At 37.1% G+C, this 23,660-nt stretch overlaps 1 protein-coding gene across 1 annotated transcript in view; it reads right to left on the bottom strand.

Moving 5' to 3' along the window:
- atrx (ATRX chromatin remodeler) overlaps window positions 1-23,660 on the bottom strand; it is a 58,824-nt gene that overhangs the window by 26,642 nt on the left and 8,522 nt on the right. The window contains 15 exon segments of the mRNA XM_058797438.1: window positions 452-589; window positions 1,703-1,880; window positions 2,595-2,741; window positions 2,833-2,942; window positions 5,987-6,128; window positions 6,231-6,416; window positions 6,507-6,606; window positions 13,013-13,139; window positions 13,219-13,383; window positions 13,782-13,927; window positions 14,227-14,293; window positions 17,873-18,041; window positions 18,043-19,753; window positions 22,580-22,647; window positions 22,726-22,835. Coding sequence (XP_058653421.1) covers window positions 452-589; window positions 1,703-1,880; window positions 2,595-2,741; window positions 2,833-2,942; window positions 5,987-6,128; window positions 6,231-6,416; window positions 6,507-6,606; window positions 13,013-13,139; window positions 13,219-13,383; window positions 13,782-13,927; window positions 14,227-14,293; window positions 17,873-18,041; window positions 18,043-19,753; window positions 22,580-22,647; window positions 22,726-22,835 — 3,564 coding nt within the window.

The following is a 23,660-nucleotide window of genomic DNA, read 5'->3' as shown; positions in this document are numbered from 1 at the left end:
TATTTTTTGTTGGCAAAGCTGAGCAAAAACAGACAATGTTGTGTTTAAAATATAACACAATATCAACTCCATATTTACTAAACTCGTTTAAAATCACATTTGGGACAAACAGCACTCGTGTGATTCCTCTCTGCTTCCTGTGTGATATCGTTTATATAAATATGAGACAAAAACTCATACAAGAGTTTGCCCCAGTATCCTGAATTACAGAGCATAACTGCATTTATGGAGTTGTTGCACTGCATCATATCAAAGTCCCTTTCTATAGTCTTTGATAATATTTATCAACTGTATGAAATATAAGATGACGTACAGGTCTGTGGGTGGGGCCAGTGCGTTAACCGTTACAATCGCATTATTTTTTCAGAACTAAATAAAAGTTAAGGCGTTAAACTGATAGCCCTAATAAATGCATGCATAAGTAAAAACCACCAGCAGTAATGTCACTCACACTCGATCAGGTTGTTCTGCAGTGGAGTTCCTGTCAGCACCACTCGCCGACGAGTCCTGATGGAGTTCATGGCTTTGGAGACAGCAGACGCTTCGTTCTTCAGTATGTGACCCTCGTCACAGATGACAAAATCCGGACCTGCACATCAAAACATCATCCATTCAGTTCACGTCCATCATCTGAATGAGTTCAGTACTGATATGCAGCGCTCCCATAGATTCTGATCAACACACACAATAGTTTTCAGATTTTTGGAATTCCTTCATAAAGAACATTTTCAATTAAATTAAACATTTTACTGTACAAAAATGTATATTTACTAGTGCTGTCAAATATGCTGTCATATATATATACAGATACATGTATATATTTAAGAAAAATTGTACAATAAGGTGTCTTTTGTTAACATGTTAATGAATTAACATGAACGAACAATAAACACTACATTTATTACTCTCTTTATTAATAATTGCTAATGTTAGTTAATAAAAATACATTGGTAGTTCATGTTAGTTCACGAATGAATCTAATTATAAAGTGTTACTGTTATGTTTACATATTAAATATATTGGTAACACTTTACAATAAGGTTCATTAGTTAACATTAGTTAACAAGAACTAAGAATGAACAATACTTCTACAGCATTTATAAATCTTAGTAAATGTTAATTTCAGCATCTACTAATGCATTATTAAAATCACAAGTTGTGTTTGATAACATTAGTTAATGCACTGTGAACTAACATTAATAAAGAATAAACAACTGTATTTTCATTAACTAACATTAACAAAGTTTAATAAATGGTGAAATAAATGCATTTTTCATTGTTTGTTCATGTTAGTTAATACAATAACTAACGTTAACAAATGACACCTTATTGTAAAGTGTTACCAATATATGTATATATAATATAAGAATATAAATATATAAATGTATATACACATGTAAATATTTTCAAAATATATACTGTATGTGTGTGTATTTATATATACATAATACAAATACACAGTACACATACATATATTATGTAAACAAAAACCTTTATTTTGGATGCGATTTATCATGATTAATCATTTGACAGCACTAATATGTGTCAAAATTTTTTTTAAATAAATCTTGACTTGTCGATGACCATTTTACTGATTTCAGTAGACTGGAAATCACAATTTAAACATTTTTACCAGCTGATATTTATCCAGGTTTCTCATAATCACGTGAGCAGAGGCGCTTTGCTAGTGCAGTAACTTCACCTGGATCAACCAGAGTTTTCTGAAAGGTTTCTTTCAGCTTCTTGCTCTTGATGTTTCGTCCTTGCGTGAGGTTGCGGTACATCTCATAACCTATGATCATGACGCCACCATCCTCCTGCCAGCGCTGTAAAGCGAACGCTCTCTCCTGAGGCCTCTTGACTGTGGCCAGCTCTGTCACCTGAAACACAAGCGAAAACACACCGACATACAGTGAGATTAAATGTCAACAACTCAAAAGGAATGTGCTACTGTGAAAAAAAAAAAAATTTTTTTACATTCGACAATTATGTGACCCTGGAACACAAAACCAGTCTTAAGTCGCTGGGGTATATTTGTAGTAATAGCCAACAATACATTAAAGGGGCCAAAATGAACCATTTTTCCTTTTATGCCAAAAAATCATTAGCATATTAAGTAAATATCATGTTCCATGAAGATATTTTGTAAATTTCCTACCGTAAATATATCAAAACTTCTACTTTTTTTGCACCCTCAGATTCCAGATTTTCAAATAGTTGCATCTAAGCCAAATATTGTCCGATCCTAACGATCGGCTAACAACCCTAACTTATGACTGGTTTTGTGGTCCATGGTCACATATGTATTAAGAGGATAGTACTAAAACTTGCATATGTTAAACGGGTTTAATTTATAATTAAATTAGGAACGTGCACATGATGCACTAATGAATGATAATGCCACAGTATGCAAGTATCCCCCCATTTTACATCTCTGAAGTACACATATTACGTGCAATAATGGTCACTACAAAATAATGTGTCTTTATTTGTAATATTCATGATGCAATGCAGTTTCAAATGCACCCTTGTGAATAATAAATGATGGTAACGAGTAATGGGAAGATCTACGTGATACAATACCAAATCTCTACCTCTAAACTCTCCTCGTCTTTCAGGCCTTCTTGCCACTTCTCAAACTCATTGAGCCAGTTGAGCACAGTGTTGAGAGGACACACCACCAGAGCTGTGCTGAAGTCCATCTTCTCACACAGCAGCAAAGTGTGGAGAAACGTCACCACCTGCAGGACGACAAGAGAACAGCAGAGTCAAACACTATCCACCTACAACAGTCGCAAAACAAAACAAAAATGTTAATTCTTTCACAGTCACCTGGAGAGTTTTTCCCAGCCCCATGCAGTGGGCCAGAATACAGCCGGAGCCAGAAGACTTCTCCACCTTCTTCACGGACTCACAGCAGCAGTCCCACATGAACTGCACACCTGCAAACAGAAAGAAAACACACAAAACCATCACTTAGTGTGTGTTTTTCCATGTGTCCTCCATTTATAAAAGGACATAGTTATGTTGACCTAAATAAATGCATGAGAAACGAGAAAGACAAAAATCAGAAACATCCACAGTTTTACTACAAATACCATGGTGAAGCTATATGGCTAGTACAGCAAAACCATGGTTAATGTGTGGTTACTTTAGTTTAACTATTTTATTTCTTTATTTATTTGCAGTAGACCCATGTTTAATTTTCATAAGGGTACATATTAAAACATGTAATTGAGTGCAGAAATGAACGGGAGGCAAACATATAAACAATGCGTGCGGTAAGAGCGTCTACAGTAGTTCACGTTGGCCAAAACACACAAGAAAACGCACAGTGAACAAAACTTGTCAGCAATCACAGAAATTCGCATTTAGACGGGATTAGTTTTCTCAGAGGATCACTGAGTTTGCCGAAAAACACAGACGTGGCCGATTCGGACGGGATTACAATTGCAAAAAAATTGCAAGTACGTCTGTGAAACACAAATTTGTCAAACTAGTCCCGTCCAAATAGGGCTTTAGTTACATTAGCAAGAAAAGCAGTTTTAAAGGTTATTTTTTATGAAAGGTTATAAACGACTCTGTTTCAAAGGGAGATTGAGACATCTATTCAGGAAGCACACGTTCATCAGTTGAATTCTGATAAAGAGATGCAATATTTGTTGAATTGTTCTCCAACTAGACCTGTTTTTTACATCTTACCCAAGGCACATAAGAGCTAATCCACCGGGACAAACTATAGTAGCAACAGTCTTACTGAACCGCTTTCAAATTTCAAATAAGACCTTTAGTAACTTCCCTTCCAAGCTATTTGAGACACAGCTGATTTTCTGCAATGTTTAGCAACTCAAATGTTCATCAAATGTACAAAATGTTCATCAGGATGTTATATTGGCAACTATGGACGTGACCTCACTGTATACTAACATTCCTCATCATGAAGGTTTAGTGGCTTTAGAACATTTTCTTGATTTGCGCGATGATGATGATGGTCTTCCGACCAAATTTATCATTGAAATGGCTGAAATGGTTCTCACTAAAAACTATTTCCTATTTGAAAATCAGTATTATTTACAGGTTGAGGGCACCGCCACGGGGGCCACTATGGCTCCTGATTATGCTAATTTATACTTGGGTTTTTTGGAGGACAGATGTGTGACCCTGGACCACAAAACCAGTCATAAGTGTCAATTTTTCGAAATTGAAATTTATACATCTGCTGAACATCATCATAAAGCTGAATAAATAAGCTTTCCATTAATGTATGGTTTGTTAGGATCGGACAATATTTGGAATCTGAGGGAGCAAAAATAAATAAATATCTAAATATTGAGAAAATAACCTTTAAAGTTGTCCAAATGAAGTTCTTAGCAATGCATATTACTAATCAAAAATTAAGTTTTAATATATTTACGGTAAGAAATTTACTAAATATCTTCATGGAACATGATACTTACTTAATACCCTAATGATTTTTAGCATAAAATAAAAATACAAATATACCTGTGCTACTTATGACTGCTTTTGTGCTCCAGGGTCACATATGTTTTCAACAATAATCCTTTCCTTGACAACATCATTTTGTTTAAGCGATACATCGATGATTGCTTTGTTATTTACAAAGGTTCTGAAAGTGACTTTGAAGCATTTGCTCCGTACGTGAACGGTCTTATCAAATGTACATATCACGTGGGGATCACTGATGTCAATTTCTTGGACACTTCTATATCAATTGTGGATAATCAAATAGTCTCCTCTCCTTATAGAAAAGACACGGCTAAGAACAGTGTCCTTCATGCTAAGAGTGCTCACCCAGTGTCCTTGTATTTGTTCTAAGAAAGAGGATTTTCAGGCTAAAGCCCAGAGCCTGTATATGGACTTTACATCACGGGGTTATCCTAATAAGTGGCTTGACATTGCACTCGAGAAGGTTTCTAGCTCACAAAAACAGGAGGAAAGAAATGTGACTATGAATAAAAGAAACCAGAATCTTTCATGTATTTTTAAATCCACATACAGTCCACTGAGTAATGATATTAAAAGGATTATCAAGGGTCACTGGCACATTATCCGAAGTGATCCCCAGTGATTGAATGCATTTAGTGATCAACCACTCTTTGTCTCTTCCTTGAGCTCTAATTTGAGGGATAAGCTTGTTCATGCCGACACCTACATCTCTTCTCCGACTAATCTTGTCGATGCCCAGGGTAATTTCCCATGTTACAACTGTACTTCCTGTACTACGTCAGTCAAATGGCTTTCTTGATCTTTGAACTTAAATCTTTATTTCCTGAGGGTATGAATGAAGAACTAGAACGCTCTTGTTTTTTGTAAAAAATTACTACTTTATTTTCTCTCTCTCCTGCTATATTTGTTGCATTTGTAATATTTAATCATTCTTGTAATATTCTGCTACACATGTGAATGATTAGACTTTCTGGGAGTTCTACATGTGATAATTGAGGTTTACCAGCTGATATTGCTGACCTACTTAAAAAGGGTGAATGTTGTTTAAGTGAGCACTGAAGATGGCGATGTGCTGAAACTCGTGCTCATCTGTTTTTATCTCGCATGCACTTTTTGCACGATGCAATTTATAAAATTTAAAAAAAGATGTTTTTGTAGACTTTTCCAGTCTTGAGTGGATCATTTTCAAGTATCCCACTGGCTCTACGCACCTGCAGCACAAGGATTTGTTTGGAGTTTTTTATGAAAGATTATAAAAACTATAAATGACATTAAATCTATAAATTATCATTAAATAAATATATAAATGACAGACCATGAACATTTAATCATTTGGGGCGAATGATGACTTTAAACATTGATTTCCTTCAGGCAACCCTTTTCAGTGACATACTATCAGCCAGAAATACTAAACTGCTCTCTCCAAAGCATTAAATAAAAAAACAAATGCCATGCATAATTGTTTTTCTGGTACTGGGAGAAAAGCAAGCCATATAACGAGTGGCGACTGCAGACTCACCATCCACCTGATGGGGTTTGAGTTTGGTCACCAGGTTCCTGTGAACCTGCACTAATGGCTCCTTGGTCTCCTCGTCCTCATCCAGCACCAGCTTTGTGGTGATGGGACACGTGACCTGCGATGACTCCTCCACCACAATAGTCTGAAACCAAAGAGTACCAGCTTTGAGTTTCCCTACAAAATGACAACTGACACAGTTTCGCTACGCTGAGCCCTAAATATCAGCATCTTGCAGTTCATCTACCTCTCGTAGTTTCTCCCTCAACCGCTCCCTCTCAGCAATGCGTTTCCTCCTCTCCTCTTCCTCCTTCAGCGCATCCCGGGTCTCTGTCCGCAGATTGTCATCTTTAATGATCTTGCGGATCTTCTTGCGATTTTTGGGCGTTCCTTTCTCATCATCTTCATCTTCTCCATCCTCTTCCTCTCCGCTCTGCAGAGCAGAAAAACCAAACGCACTTCACATGAGACATCAACAGGTTCTGCATTCATTGCGCTGAAACAGATCAGTAATGCACAGTACCTTGCCACTGGACGAGGACTCTTGAACCTTAATGCGGCGGCGTTTCTTCTTCTCTTTCTTGTAACTTCTCTCACGGTCCTTGGCAGCTTTATTGGACGACCTGTAAGTGTTACCACAACTTCTTTCATGAGTTTTGTTCCCCCATTGAGGAGTAATTCATTCATTGTAAAAATGCATTAATAAACCACGATCATTAATAAGTAGGGCTGGGTTTTGATACAAATTTGACGATTCGATTCTCATTCACAAGCTTGCGATTTGATTTGATTACCAATTCGATTAATATCGATTATTTGGGATATTTATCAGATACAGTACATGCCAAATACTCTCAAAAAAAAAATCTCTTAACTAATGCTGTACATGAGAGTCAGTTGGTACTATATTACTATAATATTGAAGGTTAAAGTTCACTGATTTTTAGGTTTTACAACTGCTTAAATTAATCTTAACTCTTTCCCCGCCAGCGTTTAAGGATTTTCACTGAAATTTCATAGCCCCCAGAATATTTTGTTGCATGAATATCTGAACATGCAATACATCAAAATAAAGAACAGGCCCTCTACTTTCAAACAACAACAAAAATCAGTTTTGTTCAAGCATTGGTCTTGTATTTAAAGGAGCCGAAAAGGAAACAAGCATGTTGATCTTGTGCAGACTGACCACAAGTAGGGTTTAAATTAACCTCATGAAATATTTTAATTGTGAAAGTAAGAAATTGATCAATGGAAAGAACTTTATAGTTACAACAATTATAGTTACATGTTTACTAACGAAATAAACCAATAAATGCCAATTGGTCAAATCGGTGTTGTTTTGAGCAAATTAATTGCATTCCGGCTGAAAAACAAGCGTTCTAAGCGTGAAAATGCTTGGAAACTAATGTGGTCGGAACCAAAGTTTACAGGACTGCGTTCTCTGGACTCCTCTCAAGTGGAAGACTTCTACGTTCTGATTGGTTGCCGCCCAACCGCGTCTTAGCTCATTACCATAAAGTTGACCTGACTTCAACTCAGCTCGCCGCCAGCTCACATTGAAAATGAATGACTTCCGACCACTTTGACACTCTCGCCGGCGGTGGTGTGAACGCACGGTAACATTAGGCAGTTTTCATTTATATGCTGCTTATTGTTGATGATTGCATCATTTTTCATATGCATATGCTCACATACGAGATCGCTCGTTTCTGCGTCTTCCTGGTCTGTGTTTCTGATCGGCACATTCAAGACTCATTCAGGAGATGCGTAATAGTGCCCCCTAGCGTATAACAGTGAAAACACAGAAACCCGGAAAATTCTGTGTTTGGCGGGGAACGAGTTAATGAAGTTTTTAATAATAGTGAAGTTACAATTACATAATATTTCTACATCAATTATTTATTTATTTATTTAGTCACAAAACCTTGACTGATTTGTTAAAACAAATTAAACTTTGAAGAACAGTAAAATTATAATGAATGTGTTATATGGTGCATATATTTAGCAAAATGCCCCTCTCTACAGTTTATTTTTTGTAGCTGACTAATGAGTTTACGGTCACCGAATGTGTGACATTGTTTACAAGTTATATTGACGTCTTCCTGCAGTTGAAACACTGATAATACTGTATTTCAATGGACAGAATTTTAAATTTCTGATTATCATCAATGTTGAAAACAGTTGTGCTGCACAATATTTTTTGTTTAAACCATTATACATGTTTTTTTTTAGGATTCTGTAATGAACAGAAAGTTCAAAAGCACAGTGTTTTTGAAATAGAAATATTTTGTAACACTATTATTGTCTTCACTGTCACTGAGTCCTTGCTAAATTAATTTATTTAAAAAAAAGAAAAGTTTTGTACAGGGGTCTGTATGGAAATATGTCATTGGAATTTCAGGTGCACAGTGATGAGGTGATTATTATAGCACAGGCCTAACTATACACAATAATGAATACATATAGAGATTGTATGAAGGTCAGAGTTGGAACTTTCATCCATTTACTGATTAACTGTCTAGTGATTAAACACAGCTTTCCCTCGTGATGCTCTGCAGAAATACTGAGCTCCTCTGTTTCAGCTGAATTCGAGTCAGGTGACTGACTTTAAAGTGGAAGTGAAGCTCCGTTGGCCAGTTAAGTAGTTAAGTATTTCTTTACTTTTTGTACACACGCTTGTTTAAATGGAGGAAGACGAACTTGAAAGGACTGTTGAGCCCATAATAAGTGTAACTGCGTATGCATTTGAGCCGATACGGCAAGGGGACAGAGCATTACTGCCGTTAGAAGTCGTGAATCTGCTCTGGTTTGTGGTGAAGAGCGGGTCGGAAACAAATCGCGTTTACGTGGATACTCATGGCCATTAACATTAAATACTGTGCATTTGCTTAAACAGGCAAGTAAGTGGACTCAGTTTGGTATTCGCGTGCAGTCTGAGCCAAGAGCTTTTTGCATGCGTGCGTGTGTGCAAAGAAACAATCTGTCACCACGTGCGGTACTAGCCCGATCATTCAGAGGTGATTAGTTAAAACACTGCATTCTCCTGACAGCAGGTACATCCGCAGGTTTTACATACAAACACTGGTGATCGAGCCAGTGTAATGCAAATATGTCTGAAAGGTCTGACATAAGGTGCCACATGAACGATACTGTATGAAGCATCACGTTGCACCTCACGCTATGAAAACAAAGTTTGGGATATAACTTACTGATTAAAACTTTGTGAAATAGGCCATACACATTTGTTATGTTCTCTATGTTCTATTGTGAATAAAATATTGCCTCGTGTGATTTAAAAATCTTTTAGTTTTCATTTTATTCAAATTTATGCAAACTCGGAATTCGGGTTGTAGATTACTTTTGACTTAACTTGTTTATCACATTGACTTAAACAGGATAATATTGTACCATATTGGCATAAAAATACAAAGAGTAAGAAAATATATTCCATTTGTTGTTATTAACAACATGAAATGCATTAAACATTACGTCAAGGTTTCCTAAACTGGTGTTTGTGAAGGAACTGCAGGGGGTTTATGAGTTTAATAAAAATACAATAATTAAAGACACAAAATAAAAACCGTACTAAAAAATAAATTATTTTAATTTATAAATTAATTTATGTTTCGGAGATGAACTAAGGTCTTACAGGTTTGCAGCAACATGAGGGTGAGAATTTTCATTTTTGGGTGAACTATCCCTTATATAACCTCTCATAACCTTGTGTTTTTCCCATTCCACTGCCATATCTGGTGTTTTTCATCACAAAAACACATTTTGTGAGAACAGGTTTTAGGACTCGCGATATGTGGGAGCAGTTTATCAGGCGTGCCGCCATGTGCTGGGATCAGTTTTTCATTGCTGTATTGTTGACATGTCTAAACTGTCGGTCCAAATCCGATTTTTGTGCATATCCAATTGGAGTCTGATCTAGATGACTGACTGTCCACACTGTGTATCGCAACTGATCAAATCAGAGCTGTGTGTCCCGTAACGCTCTTTCGTTTTACTGAATATCTGCATTGGTTTCTATGGCAATGCCATTAATAATAATAATAATAATAATACTACTACATTTAATTTATATAGCGCCTTTCCCAAGCTCAAGGACGCTTCACAATAACAATAGCAAATAAGCAATCATTTCATACATATGCATATCACAGGAGTAGTGCAAACAAATCAAATACAAGCAGAGAACCATAACAGCTTAAGAAAAAAAACAGCATTGGTTGAACAGATAGGTTTTGAGTTTAGACTTCCATTCATGCAGTGTGGTTACTGTCCTACGAGACGGGTCATTTTGTTGCATTATTATGCCTAAGCTAATACAACAATAACAGCAATAGAGATTGCACAGATGTTGTCTTATGGCATGACAACATATTGCCGTCACGCTGGAATATATCTTGTCTTGTGAGGCAGCGGCAGAAACGCGGGAAGCTGGAGTTTATCCCGTGCCGCAGTCTCCGCTAGTTTCAAAACTCAAAGAGGTGCGTATACTAGCAGTATATTGTATTTTTCTGCTTGACTTGCACTTCGCAACAACACAAGCTTGTTTCTGCAAAGACGTTCAGCATGTTTTCTGCAAAAACTCCTGACGTGTTTGTGTTTTACGTGCCGTGAGAATGTAAAAAAGCTAAGCTAAATCTGATCTGACCGGTCAGACTGAAACGGACTCAAACGACTGAAAATACTGATTTTTTACTGATTTAAAATAATAAAAACGAATTATAAGCGACTCAAGTTTGGATAATTTTTCACAGCACCTGACTGGGCTAGGGTATGGCAACTGCCATACTCTGCCATACGCAAACGCCGCCCCTGCTCCCACACCTTGGATGACTTGGGTCGCACGGATTTCTCTGCCTCCGCCATCTCTACCTCTGCTCTTTTTTTTTTTTTTTTTAACTTTTTTTTTTTATTCATGAGGCGCCGAACTCTGCTAGCATCCGTGCGCGAGAGAGAGCGAGTGTGTTCACTCCGCTCCGCGCTCAACTAAAGTTTTTTTTTTTTTTAATAATCAAGCGTCTCCGGCGTCGCGCGACTGTGAATCGATTATGAAATTCGTTGCCAACGCTATTAGTAGTCGATTTTTATCGATTTAATCAATTCGTTGTTGCAGCCCTAATATATATATATTATACACATACATACACACAGACACATATATACACACACACACACATACACACACACACATACAGTGGGTACGGAAAGTATTCAGACCTCCTTAAATTTTTCACTCTTTGTTATATTGTAGCCATTTGCTAAAATCATTTAAGTTCATTTTTTTCCCCTCAATGTACACACAGCACCCCATATTGACAGAGAAACACAGAATTGTTGACATTTTTGCAGATTTATTAAAAAAGAAAAACTGAAATATCACATGGTCCTAAGTATTCAGACCCTTTGCTGTGACACTCATATATTTAACTCAGGTGCTGTCCATTTCTTCTGATCATCCTTGAGATGGTTCTACACCTTCATTTGAGTCCAGCTGTGTTTGATTATACTGATTGGACTTGATTAGGAAAGCCACACACCAGTCTATATAAGACCTTACAGCTCACAGTGCATGTCAGAGCAAATGAGAATCATGAGGTCAAAGGAACTGCCTGAAGAGCTCAGAGACAGAGTTGTGGCAAGGCACAGATCTGGCCAAGGTTACAAAAACATTTCTGCGTTTGGGACGACCAGAACCCTTCCTAGAGCTGGCCGTCCGGCCAAACTGAGCTATCGGGGGAGAAGAGCCTTGGTGAGAGAGGTAAAGAAGAACCCAAAGATCACTGTGGCTGAGCTCCAGAGATGCAGTCGGGAGATGGGAGAAAGTTGTAGAAAGTCAACCGTCACTGCAGCCCTCCACCAGTCGGGGCTTTATGGCAGAGTGGCCCGACGGAAGCCTCTCCTCAGTGCAAGACACATGAAAGCCCGCATGGAGTTTGCTAAAAACACCTGAATAAGATTCTCTGGTCTGATGAGACCAAGATAGAACTTTGGCCTTAATTCTAAGCGGTATGTGTGGAAAACCAGGCACTGCTCATCACCTGTCCAATACAGTCCCAACAGTGAAGCATGGTGGTGGCAGCATCATGCTGTGGGGTGTTTTCAGCTGCAGGGACAGGACGACTGGTTGCAATCGAGGGAAAGATGAATGCGGCCAAGTACAGGGATATCCTGGACGAAAACCTTCTCCAGAGTGCTCAGGACCTCAGACTGGGCGAAGGTTTACCTTCCAACAAGACAATGACCCTAAGCACACAGCTAAAATAACGAAGGGTGGCTTCACAACAACTCCGTGACTGTTCTTGAATGGCCCAGCCAGAGCCCTGACTTAAACCCAATTGAGCATCTCTGGAGAGACCTAAAATGGCTGTCCACCAACGTTTACCATCCAACCTGACAGAACTGGAGAGGATCTGCAAGGAGGAATGGCAGAGGATCCCCAAATCCAGGTGTGAAAAACTTGTTGCATCTTTCCCAAAAAGACTCATGGCTGTATTAGATCAAAGGGTGCTTCTACTAAATACTGAGCAAAGGGTCTGAATACTTAGGACCATGTGATATTTCAGTTTTCTTTTTAATAAATCTGCAAAAATGTCAACAATTCTGTGTTTTTCTGTCAATATGGGGTGCTGTGTGTACATTAATGAGGAAACAAAATAAACTTAAATGATTTTAGCAAATGGCTGCAATGTAACAAAGAGTGAAAAATTTCAGAGGGGGGTCTGAATACTTTCCGTACCCACTGTATACACACACACACACACACACACATACATACACACACACACAGAGACAGTACACACATATTATGTAAATAAAAACTTATTTTGGATGTGATTAATCGCGATTAATCATTTGACAGCACTAATAAACACATATAAATACATTTAGAGCACTTAACTTAATGATCGCTGTCGGATGTGAAGAGACTTTCAACCAGCATAACAAAAAAGGTTTCTGAAGACAATCACAGAACTGAACTGCTCAGAGTTGAAAAATTCAAATTGTTGCCATCCTTACCGTGTTTTGCGTTTGTTGCTCTTGTCTTCATCGGCGTCTTCACTCACATCCTCACTGAGCGCTGATGCATCGCTGGAGCTCGAGCGCGACTGCTCAAAGTCAGAGTCTTCAGAATCGTCGCTGCCCACTGCACAAACACAATCAATAAAACCCTAAATACTTCAGTAGAGTCACACATGCAGGTTTGCTTTAGACTCGACACTGACCTTTCCGCCTGCCTCTCTTTTTGTTTTCTTTCTTCTTTTTGACTGGGCCCTCGTCATCAGAGTCTCCCTCGCTTAGAGTCAACTTCTTACTCAACAAACGGTGTCTGCGTCCAGCTTTCTTCACGTCGACATCTGAGCCCGAGTCCGAGGTTTCATCCTCATCTTCTGCAGGAAACATCAATGCATTATACGTGACAAGAACACATCTGCATTAAACCGGATTACATCTGAACTTAGGGCTGGGCGGTGCATCAAGTCTATGATATATAGACATTTTTTTAAAACCGTAAGAATGAGGCAATACCGTTTATATTTATTTGCGCACGTCTTTAAAACGGTGGAGGACACAGAGTGAGCCGCTGTAAGAAACTGCACAATCCAGTTTGTCTTAAACATGAGACATGCTTTATATAAAGGGCTTTAAAATAAGATAGTTAACACAGTTTTAATTTTGTTAGAGGCTCTGACAACCTCTGTACTGACAGATTGGCTACTTGCACAATTAAAAAAATAAAAAAGAGAGCGATATGAAATCTCCCAGCCCTGTCTAGACTAACTCTCACCACTCTCATCTTGCTTCTTAGCACCATCTTTTCTTTTCTTTGGTGAATCCCTGTCCTCTTTGTCTGCGTTTTCATCATCGGATGAACTGTCAGCTCCAGATGAATAGTTGGCTTTGATCTGCGCCAGAAGCATCCTTTTGGCAATTCTTTTAGAAGAGACAGAAACAAGATATAAGGCCAAAAGTCCAGAATAATACATCCTCTTACTTCACCTTGTGAATTCATTCTGAGACATTTTCATGAAGGGAACTACTTAAGATTTTCTGAATCAGAAACAAGACTAAGAGTGATGCTATGGAGTTGTGAGGCTTTATGAGTTTTATGAGATTTCACAGTTTGAGGATTCAATGGACATACAAGGGTTAGCTTTTTTGAATATTTTTAATTGGTTACATTTTTGCAAAACCCACAGACAGGGGAAATCTTGTGATTTGTAAACTCATACCTATTCTCTGGATCATCGTCATCATCCACCACCTGGGAGGGTTCAGCCTTCAATTCAATTTCATCACCTTCATAAACAAGAAGAAAACAACAACTTATAAGCCATGAAATTAATTTTTTTTTACCCAAAAAGCTAGTTTATACAACACTGATGATAAACGTAAAGATCTACGACACTTCGTGTTCAGTAGAGCGGTTCTTTCTTTTCCCAAATCTTCGCTCACATCTCAAGAATTGTCAAGAAGAGACTCAATCGACCAAATTTTAATTAGTCGGTTTGTTGCAGGAAAAAAAAAAAAAACAGACAATAGGATATAGAGAAGTCATGCAGTCTGTAACTGACACATCGTTAACACAACTGCTAGTTATTTATTAGTTTTTCTATAATGTAGCCTATGGTAGATCGGTGCTGTTCATCACTGACCACTGCCCCTGGTCGAGCAGTACAACATTGTTTTTTTTGTTTTTTTGCAAATGCCGTTTTAGGAGAATATTACAATACAGATTTAGTACAAAGCTTTGTTTACAAAAGTCAAATGAGAGTAAAATGTAAGCCATATAAGGGCTTTGTATTTTGTTTTGCGATCTGTTCACTCTATTTTCCGCAAATTTATTCCATGAGTTATTATACTGCACATGGAATCGCTTCTTTCTTTTCCCAAATCTTCACTCGCATCTCTCATCGTCACACGGGATTATCAACATTTCTTCCTTTCGTTCACTTTGAATTACTACATTTGCATCCTTTGCAGTAGTAAAGTGTAAAAACGCTGATACCTTTTTACTTGCATGTCAAATTTTATTTATTAAAAAAATTCTATTTAACATGTCAACTTGCATGTCAAAGTCTATTTGACACGGTTTCTGCTTGTTAGACTTTGGTGAGGCACGTCACGTTGTATAGTGCATTTCACACTTGCCCAATAACTTCGTTTCGCTTTCTCTGGAAGTGCAATATCAAATATAGCTTTAATTTCTTGTGCATGCAGAAGATAAATTTGCTCTTCTGACCTGAAAGCGCAGAACGGTAGATATGATGCCAATGTGATTAAATTGATATCATAAATGAGTGATTAATCCACTAATGGCTTAAATGAACGACTTTACTTATATAATTACACTATATTCCACCTGGTAATTCACTCTTTTTTTCCTCTCTTTTTGTTTGTTTTTTTTTGACTACGTCTTAAATCCAAAAACAGATACATCTTAAATGCTCTCAAATGTTCCATCAGTGTGTAGCAATATATGGACTACCGTCTCAGTGATCTTTGTGTCCAGGTCTGTTTCTTTTTAAAAGGAGAGCCACAAGGTGTCACACCCCAAATGTGGCAGAGAGTAAACAGTTGTCTATAGCTGATGCTGAAATCAGCTGGAGACTAAACATCAGGAGACTAGAAAAAACACGAAAGCAGATCAAAAACATCTGAGCTCTGAATGCAAACGACTCAAGCAGGCAACACTCTGCAAGTTGGTGGTCTACGTAAATTATTTACCATAATTGGTCTTCATATATAACCAGTGTTGTGGAGTAATTAGTTACATGTAATAAATAAATAAATTTCACTGTAATCCGTTACAGTTACTGGAGAAAAAAAAAAAAAGAAAGTGAAGTGAAATGAATGTACTTATGAAAATGTTATGGATTACAAAGGGGGTTACATCAGACACACACACAGACACACACACACACACACACACACAGAAACACACACACAAACACACTTAATCGATTTCTATCCCAAACTGCATTGACTGTTTTAAAATATGAGAGACCAATGTTTCAGGAGTTTAGGACACAGAATAGGACACATGCTTATTTAATAACTGCTTTATTTCCTATTTGGGTTAATGTATATGCTTTATTTTTTTAAGATGAACTGTTATTTTGGCATTGTTAGATGCCGGTGTTTCCTGTCAAAGCTATGCAAGGTTTGATTTAAAAAAACAGTATCATAGCAGTATCAATATCAAAAACAGTATCAGTATCAAAACATTCACTAGAAATTTAGAAAAGTAATCAAATGTAATCAGTTACATTCCTTTAATAATGTAATTGAAATATTTACACTTCTTATTACATTTTAAATAGGCTAACTTGTAATCTGTAACCCATTACATTCCCAAAGTAACCTTCCCAACACTGTATAACATATTTTCCTGATGTAAGTCACTTTTCTTTGTCATCTGAAACATGCTGCAACTTATATTATATATAATGCAAATAACATCAAGCATGCAAAACATTCGGATTTGACAAATGAAAGAGGAAGTTTATTTGTACAATGCATTACCAACATGCCAGCTTCAATGTTGCATTTTTTTTTTTAATGAATAAATGTATAATTTATGTTTGTTTTATACTTTTATTTCTAATTTCTGTTCTTAATAGCATTACAATTTTAATTATTTATTGAGTGATGGATAAAATAAATGCTTACCTATATTTTACCTCTTTTAAAAATGTAAAAAAAAAAAAAAAAAAGAATGCAATAAAAAATGTGACTTACACACCGATGTATCAGATGTAGTTTTGATTGGTTTAAATGAAGTGGAAAGGAGGTATGACTTATTTTCTGGAAAATACGTTCCACACATATTTCATAATGATCAAGTTTGTATTAATCCTCATTTACCCGCTCCAAAAACATGAGAAATTTTGTACATTAAGAATTTGTAGTATTTAATAATTTCCATTTAAGAATTTTTATGTGGTCCCCCTTAGCGCCACCTTGTGTTTGGAAACCGCTGCTAATCAAACATCCACAGGAGGTGTTGTTCAAGACCAACAGCAGCATTTGCGATTAATCGCATACAAAATAAAAGTTTTTGTTTGCATAATGTGTGTGGGTTCTGTGTATATTTATTATGTATATATAAATTATTTTTTTGATAATATTTACATGTCTATATTTATATTACAATATAACAATATAACTATATCATTCAAATATTTATATTATCAATAAATACGTGACCCTGGAGCACAAAAGCAGTCATAAGCAGCACAGGTATATTTGTAGCAATAGCCAACAATTCATTGTATGGGTCAAAATTATTCATTTTTCTTTTATGCCAAAAATCATTAGGATATTAAGATCATGTTCCATGAAGATATTTGGTAAATTTCCTACCGTAAATAAATAAAAACTTAATTTTTGATTAGTAATATGCATTGCTAAGAACTTCATTTGGACAACTTTAAAGGCGATTTTCTCAATATTTAGATTTTTTTGCACCCTCAGATTCCAGATTTTCAAATAGTTGCATCTCAGCCAAATACTGTCAGATTCTAACAAAAATGGAAAGCTTATTTATTCAGCTTTCAGATGATGTATAAAAATTGACCCTTATGACTGGTTTTGTGGTCCAGGGTCACATATATTTAATATATAAACATAACATTTTTCTGAAATATATACATGCATGTGTGTGTATTTATACATAATAAAAATACACAGCATACATACATATATTATGTAAACAAGAACTTTTATTTTGGATGCGATTAATCGTTTGACAACACTAGTAATTTCATAGATTTTCTTCGAACATTTTCTCTTCCCTGATTTGAAATCAATGATCAAGAGGCAGCTAATACTTCCTGCCATAAAACTGATCTTTGTTTAACCTTTTTTTCGACTGACCTGATGACTGATGGAAACCATCAATACTAGCCATCACGGACTCAAGAATTGGTTTAATCTTCTGCTGATCGCTGTCTTCGTCCGAGTTAGCGGCCTGCTCCTCCTCCTCCTGCTCTTCATCGCTGGAGGAAAACTCCTCCTTGGTTTTAGCCTTTTCTCTCTGTGACCTTCCGTTTCCTCTCGAATGACCTTTTAGGGCCTTTCTTGCCCTCTTTACTGGACTCGCTCTCTTCCTTTTTGACACCTTTGGATGTTTTTTTCCCGCTCCCGATCTTGGACAGGTTTTTCATCTGTTTCTCGAGATCAGAGTTGTGGTTTGAGGAGTCCGATTCTCTGCCCTTCTTTTTTTTGGCCCTCCTTTTGTTTGCTGCCGATGACTTGCCGCTCTGTTCTGAATCCGAGGAGCACATATCGAGTTTACGCTTCGGCTTCGCTTTCTCAGCAGTGTGGGAGGCTACCTTCTTCTTCTTGCTACCTTTTCCAGAAGCGTTCTCGGGTTCGCTCCCATCAGAGCTGACCTTCGAGGCAGCCGTCTGCAGGACCTCAGGGACTTCATCCGAGTCTGAATCACACTGCGGCTTCACTGCGTCGCTGAGCTCTTGTTTTGCCACTGAAGACCTCGGTTTGCGTTTGCTCTTCGCCTCCGGTGATTTGCGCAACGGAGTGGTCTTCATTCTGGGAGAGCGTCTGCTATCTTGACCCTCTTTTGGCAACGTGTCCCCATCCACGTCTTCCGAAGGCGACTGTTCTTTGCTCTTATCTCGTTTTATGGTGATTTTAAGAGGAACGGGGGTTAGTTTGACAACAAGTTTCCTACCCAGTTTCGTAAGGCTCTTATGGGACTCCAGCACCTCAATGTTGGGCGTTGATTTGCCATCACTGGAATCGGTCGAGTTGTCTTCATTACGATCTTCTTTCTTTACTGCAAGACTCTCGACCATCTCAAAGAGCTCCTCTGGGACCGACGGTGGAATAGACACGATGTCTTTATCAAGAGACGCTTCCCCAGCTGGCACTGAGTTTTCCTCAAAGTCAGGATTATCTGCCATTTCTTGAGCTTCACTTTCTTCAGACCGATCCTGAGGTTTTTCTGGAGAGGGTGGAAGGCTCTCTTTCATTTCAACATCAGCTGAGTTACTTTCCTGTTGGTTTTCATCCTCCTTTACTCCAGGGTTTTGGTCCTTGGCAGTGCAATCCAAACCATCTTCTCTGACAGGAGCAGGGTCAGCGTGGTGCGAGTTATCAACGGTATGATCTACAGTCTGACTGTGTGCTGGTCTTTGCTCCTCTCCGTTTTGAAACTTGAGGCCTTTTGATTCAAATTCCTTTTCAAGTGATTCCTCCAGAGCCCCATGGGCCTTTTTCAGATCAGCCAAAACCGATTTGAAGGCCTTTAAGTGTCTATAACTTACAGCACTAACTTCACGGCCTTTTGATGTGTGCTGGAGGAATTGTACAAAAGTACGATTCAAACCGTTTGTGGTCTCGATCAGTTTTTTGGTCTTCTTGACAAGCTCTTTCGGAACCGTTAACGTCTTACAGGAAAAGGTTAACGACCCTGCTCCGTCGGAGACGTAACCCTGTCCATTTACAGCCGTTTTTTCTCGTTTGTTATGCTTGTGTTTACGATCCTCGCGCTTCGTCTTGTCTCCGTCTCCCTTGGGCTTTTTATAAGATGATTCCAGATTGAGCAAAACTTTCTCACAGGTTTTAACAAAGTCCTGCAGCGGCTCCGGGCGGCACACATAGCAGTGCCATTTGCTTTCTTCATTCGTGATTTCAGACAGCTCTTTTCGTCCAAGGTTCCTCAAAATGCACTTTTTGCAGAAGGCATTGCTGCAGTAGTCACAGCACATCAGATTACCACCCTCTGCACACCACCTGAAAAAGACAATACAACATCCATTAAATCATTACATTTTCATTTTGGAAGCGACTGCTCTTTGTCTTTTTGGGCAACATAGCAGCTCATGTGATTGTGAAAGATAAATATCTACTAACGATACTATTAGTAGCGAGCAAGACATTTGTAATATGAGAAAGGCTACAGTTCAAACAAAGACATCTGAGCAGTGTTCAAAACATGGAGAGAGAGTTTTTTTGAGATATATATATATATATATATATATATATACACACACAGTCTGAATACTGGATTCTGATTGGCTGGCAGGTGTTGATTAAATTCGTTGAACTGCAGGCAGTTCCAGGTCAGTTTAATCACGTTCTATATTAATGCGCTTCCTATAAACATTGGTAACCATAGTAACATACAGTTACAGTTGAATAGTAATACAGACGAAAATAACCGTCATTTTTATCGTTCCGGTCAAATATCAGAGAGCAAATATTATTAACATCTTTAATAAGTGAATGCTGGCAAATGGCCGTGGCATAAACGGGATAATCAACGGCTAGCTGCGCGTCGGGCGGTTATTCGCCTCCACGTCGTGCATTCAAATCGTTTAATGCACAGCTAGCCGTTGATTATCCCTTACATATATATGGGTCCAGGGCTCGCAAAATCGCTAGCTCGACGTCCCGGGGCTATTGTGTTTTCCAGTCGGGCTACCAAAATGTATCACCGCCTGCCCGACGGGCTCCTTAAATACAGATCTCCCGCGGGTCCTTATAAACTCTCAAAGTGAGTTGTATCAAAATTAAGGCCATAAAAAGTTTTAAATATGTTAAATGGTGTAAGAAATGTCCTAATTATAATTTCAAGAGGTCTTACAGTTGGGGACGGAAAGACAGGAGTCGCGCAATACAGCAGGATTAAACTTCAAAAGGCAATGATGTCATTGAATAAATAATGAGCGCTGCACGTTTCAAGTCAAAACGCGGCGCGGATGTATTTATGTGAATGTCTCTGAAGGTAACCGACTGTCCTCAGAAACGTGTCGTTGGCATTTCAGCGCTCCTGAAGCGCCACCTCGTGGCAGAGAGTGAATCTGCATTTACAAATAGCCTTTCTTGCTGTTTATGGTCAGATCAATGCAAATATCAACTCATGTATTTACGCAGCAAACACAGAGTTGTAAATGAGAAAGAAGTTGATGTGCCTTCTAAAAATCTAAACAATTAAGACAGTAATATTTATACGTTTTAAATTAACAATTTATATGCTTGATTGATCCCTTTTCATAAAAACGGTCTATAGCCTGAAACACTGTTGTATAAGATTTTTGTTTTTGTGAAAACCTGTATCTGAACTGTAAATCATGTAATTTTATGGCTCAAAACTGTGTTACCATAGACATTGTCCAACCCCGCTCATTCTGTGTTCATTTTACTTGTGCGGCTCTTAAAATGGGTCATAAATTGCCTTAAAAATATTTTTAAAAATTCTGCAGATACCCTGTAAATAGTGAAATAAAATTCCTTCCTTCATATTTGTTGATATTTGTGTATTGAAAATATTTTTGATTGACATTTAAACTACTATCTGATTTTCTATATTTAAAAAAAAAAAAATAATAATAAAATAAAATAGTAATTTTTTAATTCAGGCTAGTTAAATTAATTTTCGGCCTACCAAAATTTTGCGAGCCCTGGGGTCAAAGACATTTAAATGTCCGCATTAAAAGATTTTACCAAAGTGATTTTATATACATAGAAAGCACATTAAATGCAAGGAAAGTGTCTACTTTTAAGAATAAAATGTCAAAATGTGGGTGAAATAATGCTCCATTGACATTCAGTGTAACACTTATATTTATGTAAAAATTTAAACAACATACTTATTCTGACCTGTACGTATTGAAATGTGACCCTGGACCACAAAACCAGTCATAAGGGTCAATTTTCCAAAATTGAGATTTATAAAATCACATGAAAGCTGAATAAATAAGCTTTCCATTGATGTATGGTTTGTTAGGATCGGACAATATTTGGCTGAGATACAACTATTTGAAAATCTGGAATCTGAAGTTTTGATATATTTACGGTAGGAAAGTTACAAAATATCTTCACGGAACATGATCTTTCTTAATATCCTAATGATTTTTGGCATAAAAGAAAAATGGATAATTTTGACCCATACAATGTATTGTTGGCTATTGCTATAAATATACCTGTGCTGCTTATGACTGCTTTTGTGCTCCAGGGTCACAAATATATAAAAGAAGTAGTGAGCATACTAAATAATCGCATTTTAATTGAGTAACAAACAAATCTTGCTGACAAATGGCCAAAATGGGATAGTGGCAAAGTTTAAAAATGTAAAATTACAAGCAAGTAGTATTTGAGATAAAACTAATTACTCTTAATATGTCAAACTTATTCTTGAGGTAAATATGCCTAACAAGATCGTTAAACTGAATGACATTTTAGTGGCTGTTTTCTGTAAATCATGGTAAAAATGTATGATATTTATTTTTTGCGCAGAAAAAAAAAATGTAATTAAACAGGACACTTTATAATGTATTAAAAAACAACAACAATTCAAAGCTGTATTACACTTATTGTTTTGATGCTTGAAAACCCTTTTTGGTCTTTGACCCATATACTGATTAAATGAAAAATACGTAAAGTTGCACAGCACTGTTTTCATTTACTTTAACTTTATATAGCAATGCATTAATTAGGATAATAGTTTTTGCTGTGGCATTGGGAAATGTGAAACTCCACTGGTACTGATAACTAATATGTTGGTATCGTCACAGCTAGAGTGTTATAAATAAATAAAAACAAATGTTCTGCACCAACCTGCACTGCTCATCCATTCCATCTTCATCCTTGCTGATATCATCACTCATATAATATTTGAAACATGACTGTAAGAAGAAGGCATGCATGTTAATGAGAGAGATACAAGCACGTAATTGGCTGTAACGAGTTAATCTGGTTTCTACCTTGCAGATAAGAACATGTAGAGCCGGATGCTGAAACACAGAATCTCTCTGAAAGTGATTGACTTGCTGTCCACATGCTGTGCAATTAAGAATCTCCTTGAGCTGCTCGTCTGCGAGAGATTAGAAAATAAATGAAGATAATAAAACAATCATACTGCAACGTTATGACTCTTTAATATTTGAGCAGCTCCACTCAATCGTGCTCCGGGAGCAGCCTCTACACTTGAAACACCCGGTTTAGTTCATCAGCACTCGACTGACGGAGCTGGGGAGATTACAAATTATGATCCATTTCTGATTTCAAACTACATGACAAAAATTGTAGTTAGCAATGTAATCCGTTACATTACGAATTTCAGGTAATATAATCAGACTACTTTTTTTTTTTTTTTTTTTGATTATTTTTGACCTAACTTGTTCATCACATTGATTTAAATATGATAATCTTGTACTATATTGATATAAAAATACAAAAATAAAATATATTCCATTCGCAAACAGGGGTTCATGAAGGAAATGCAAGGAGTTTGTGAATTTAATGAAAATCTAAAAAAAAAAAAAAACAAACAAAAAAAACGTTAAATTAAAATAAACATTTTTAATGCATTTTTAAAATTACAATTAAAAACAATAAAAAATTATACCTGTTTACCTGCATGTCATGTGAACATGTGAATATGTAATCAATAAAAAAAAAGCAACTGTAGTCTGATTACAAGTATTTTAAATTGTAATATAATCTGATTACAAGTACTTAACTTTTGGAACCTGATTACATAATCTAAGGGTGTGTTCACACTTCGTTTGGTTAATTTGGTCCTGGTCCGCTTAGCGTTCACATTGGCATTTTTGACAGCGAACCTAAAGGCGTAGCGATACGTTCACAACCTGATTGGTCGGCTTGAATGACGTGTTCCTGACAGAACTTACCAAAC

Source organism: Onychostoma macrolepis, chromosome 14 (genome assembly GCF_012432095.1).
Source record: "Onychostoma macrolepis isolate SWU-2019 chromosome 14, ASM1243209v1, whole genome shotgun sequence".
In the NCBI taxonomy this organism is placed as follows: domain Eukaryota; kingdom Metazoa; phylum Chordata; class Actinopteri; order Cypriniformes; family Cyprinidae; genus Onychostoma; species Onychostoma macrolepis.
Note: the sequence above shows the minus strand (reverse complement) of the source record. Positions and strands in the feature narration are given on the sequence as shown.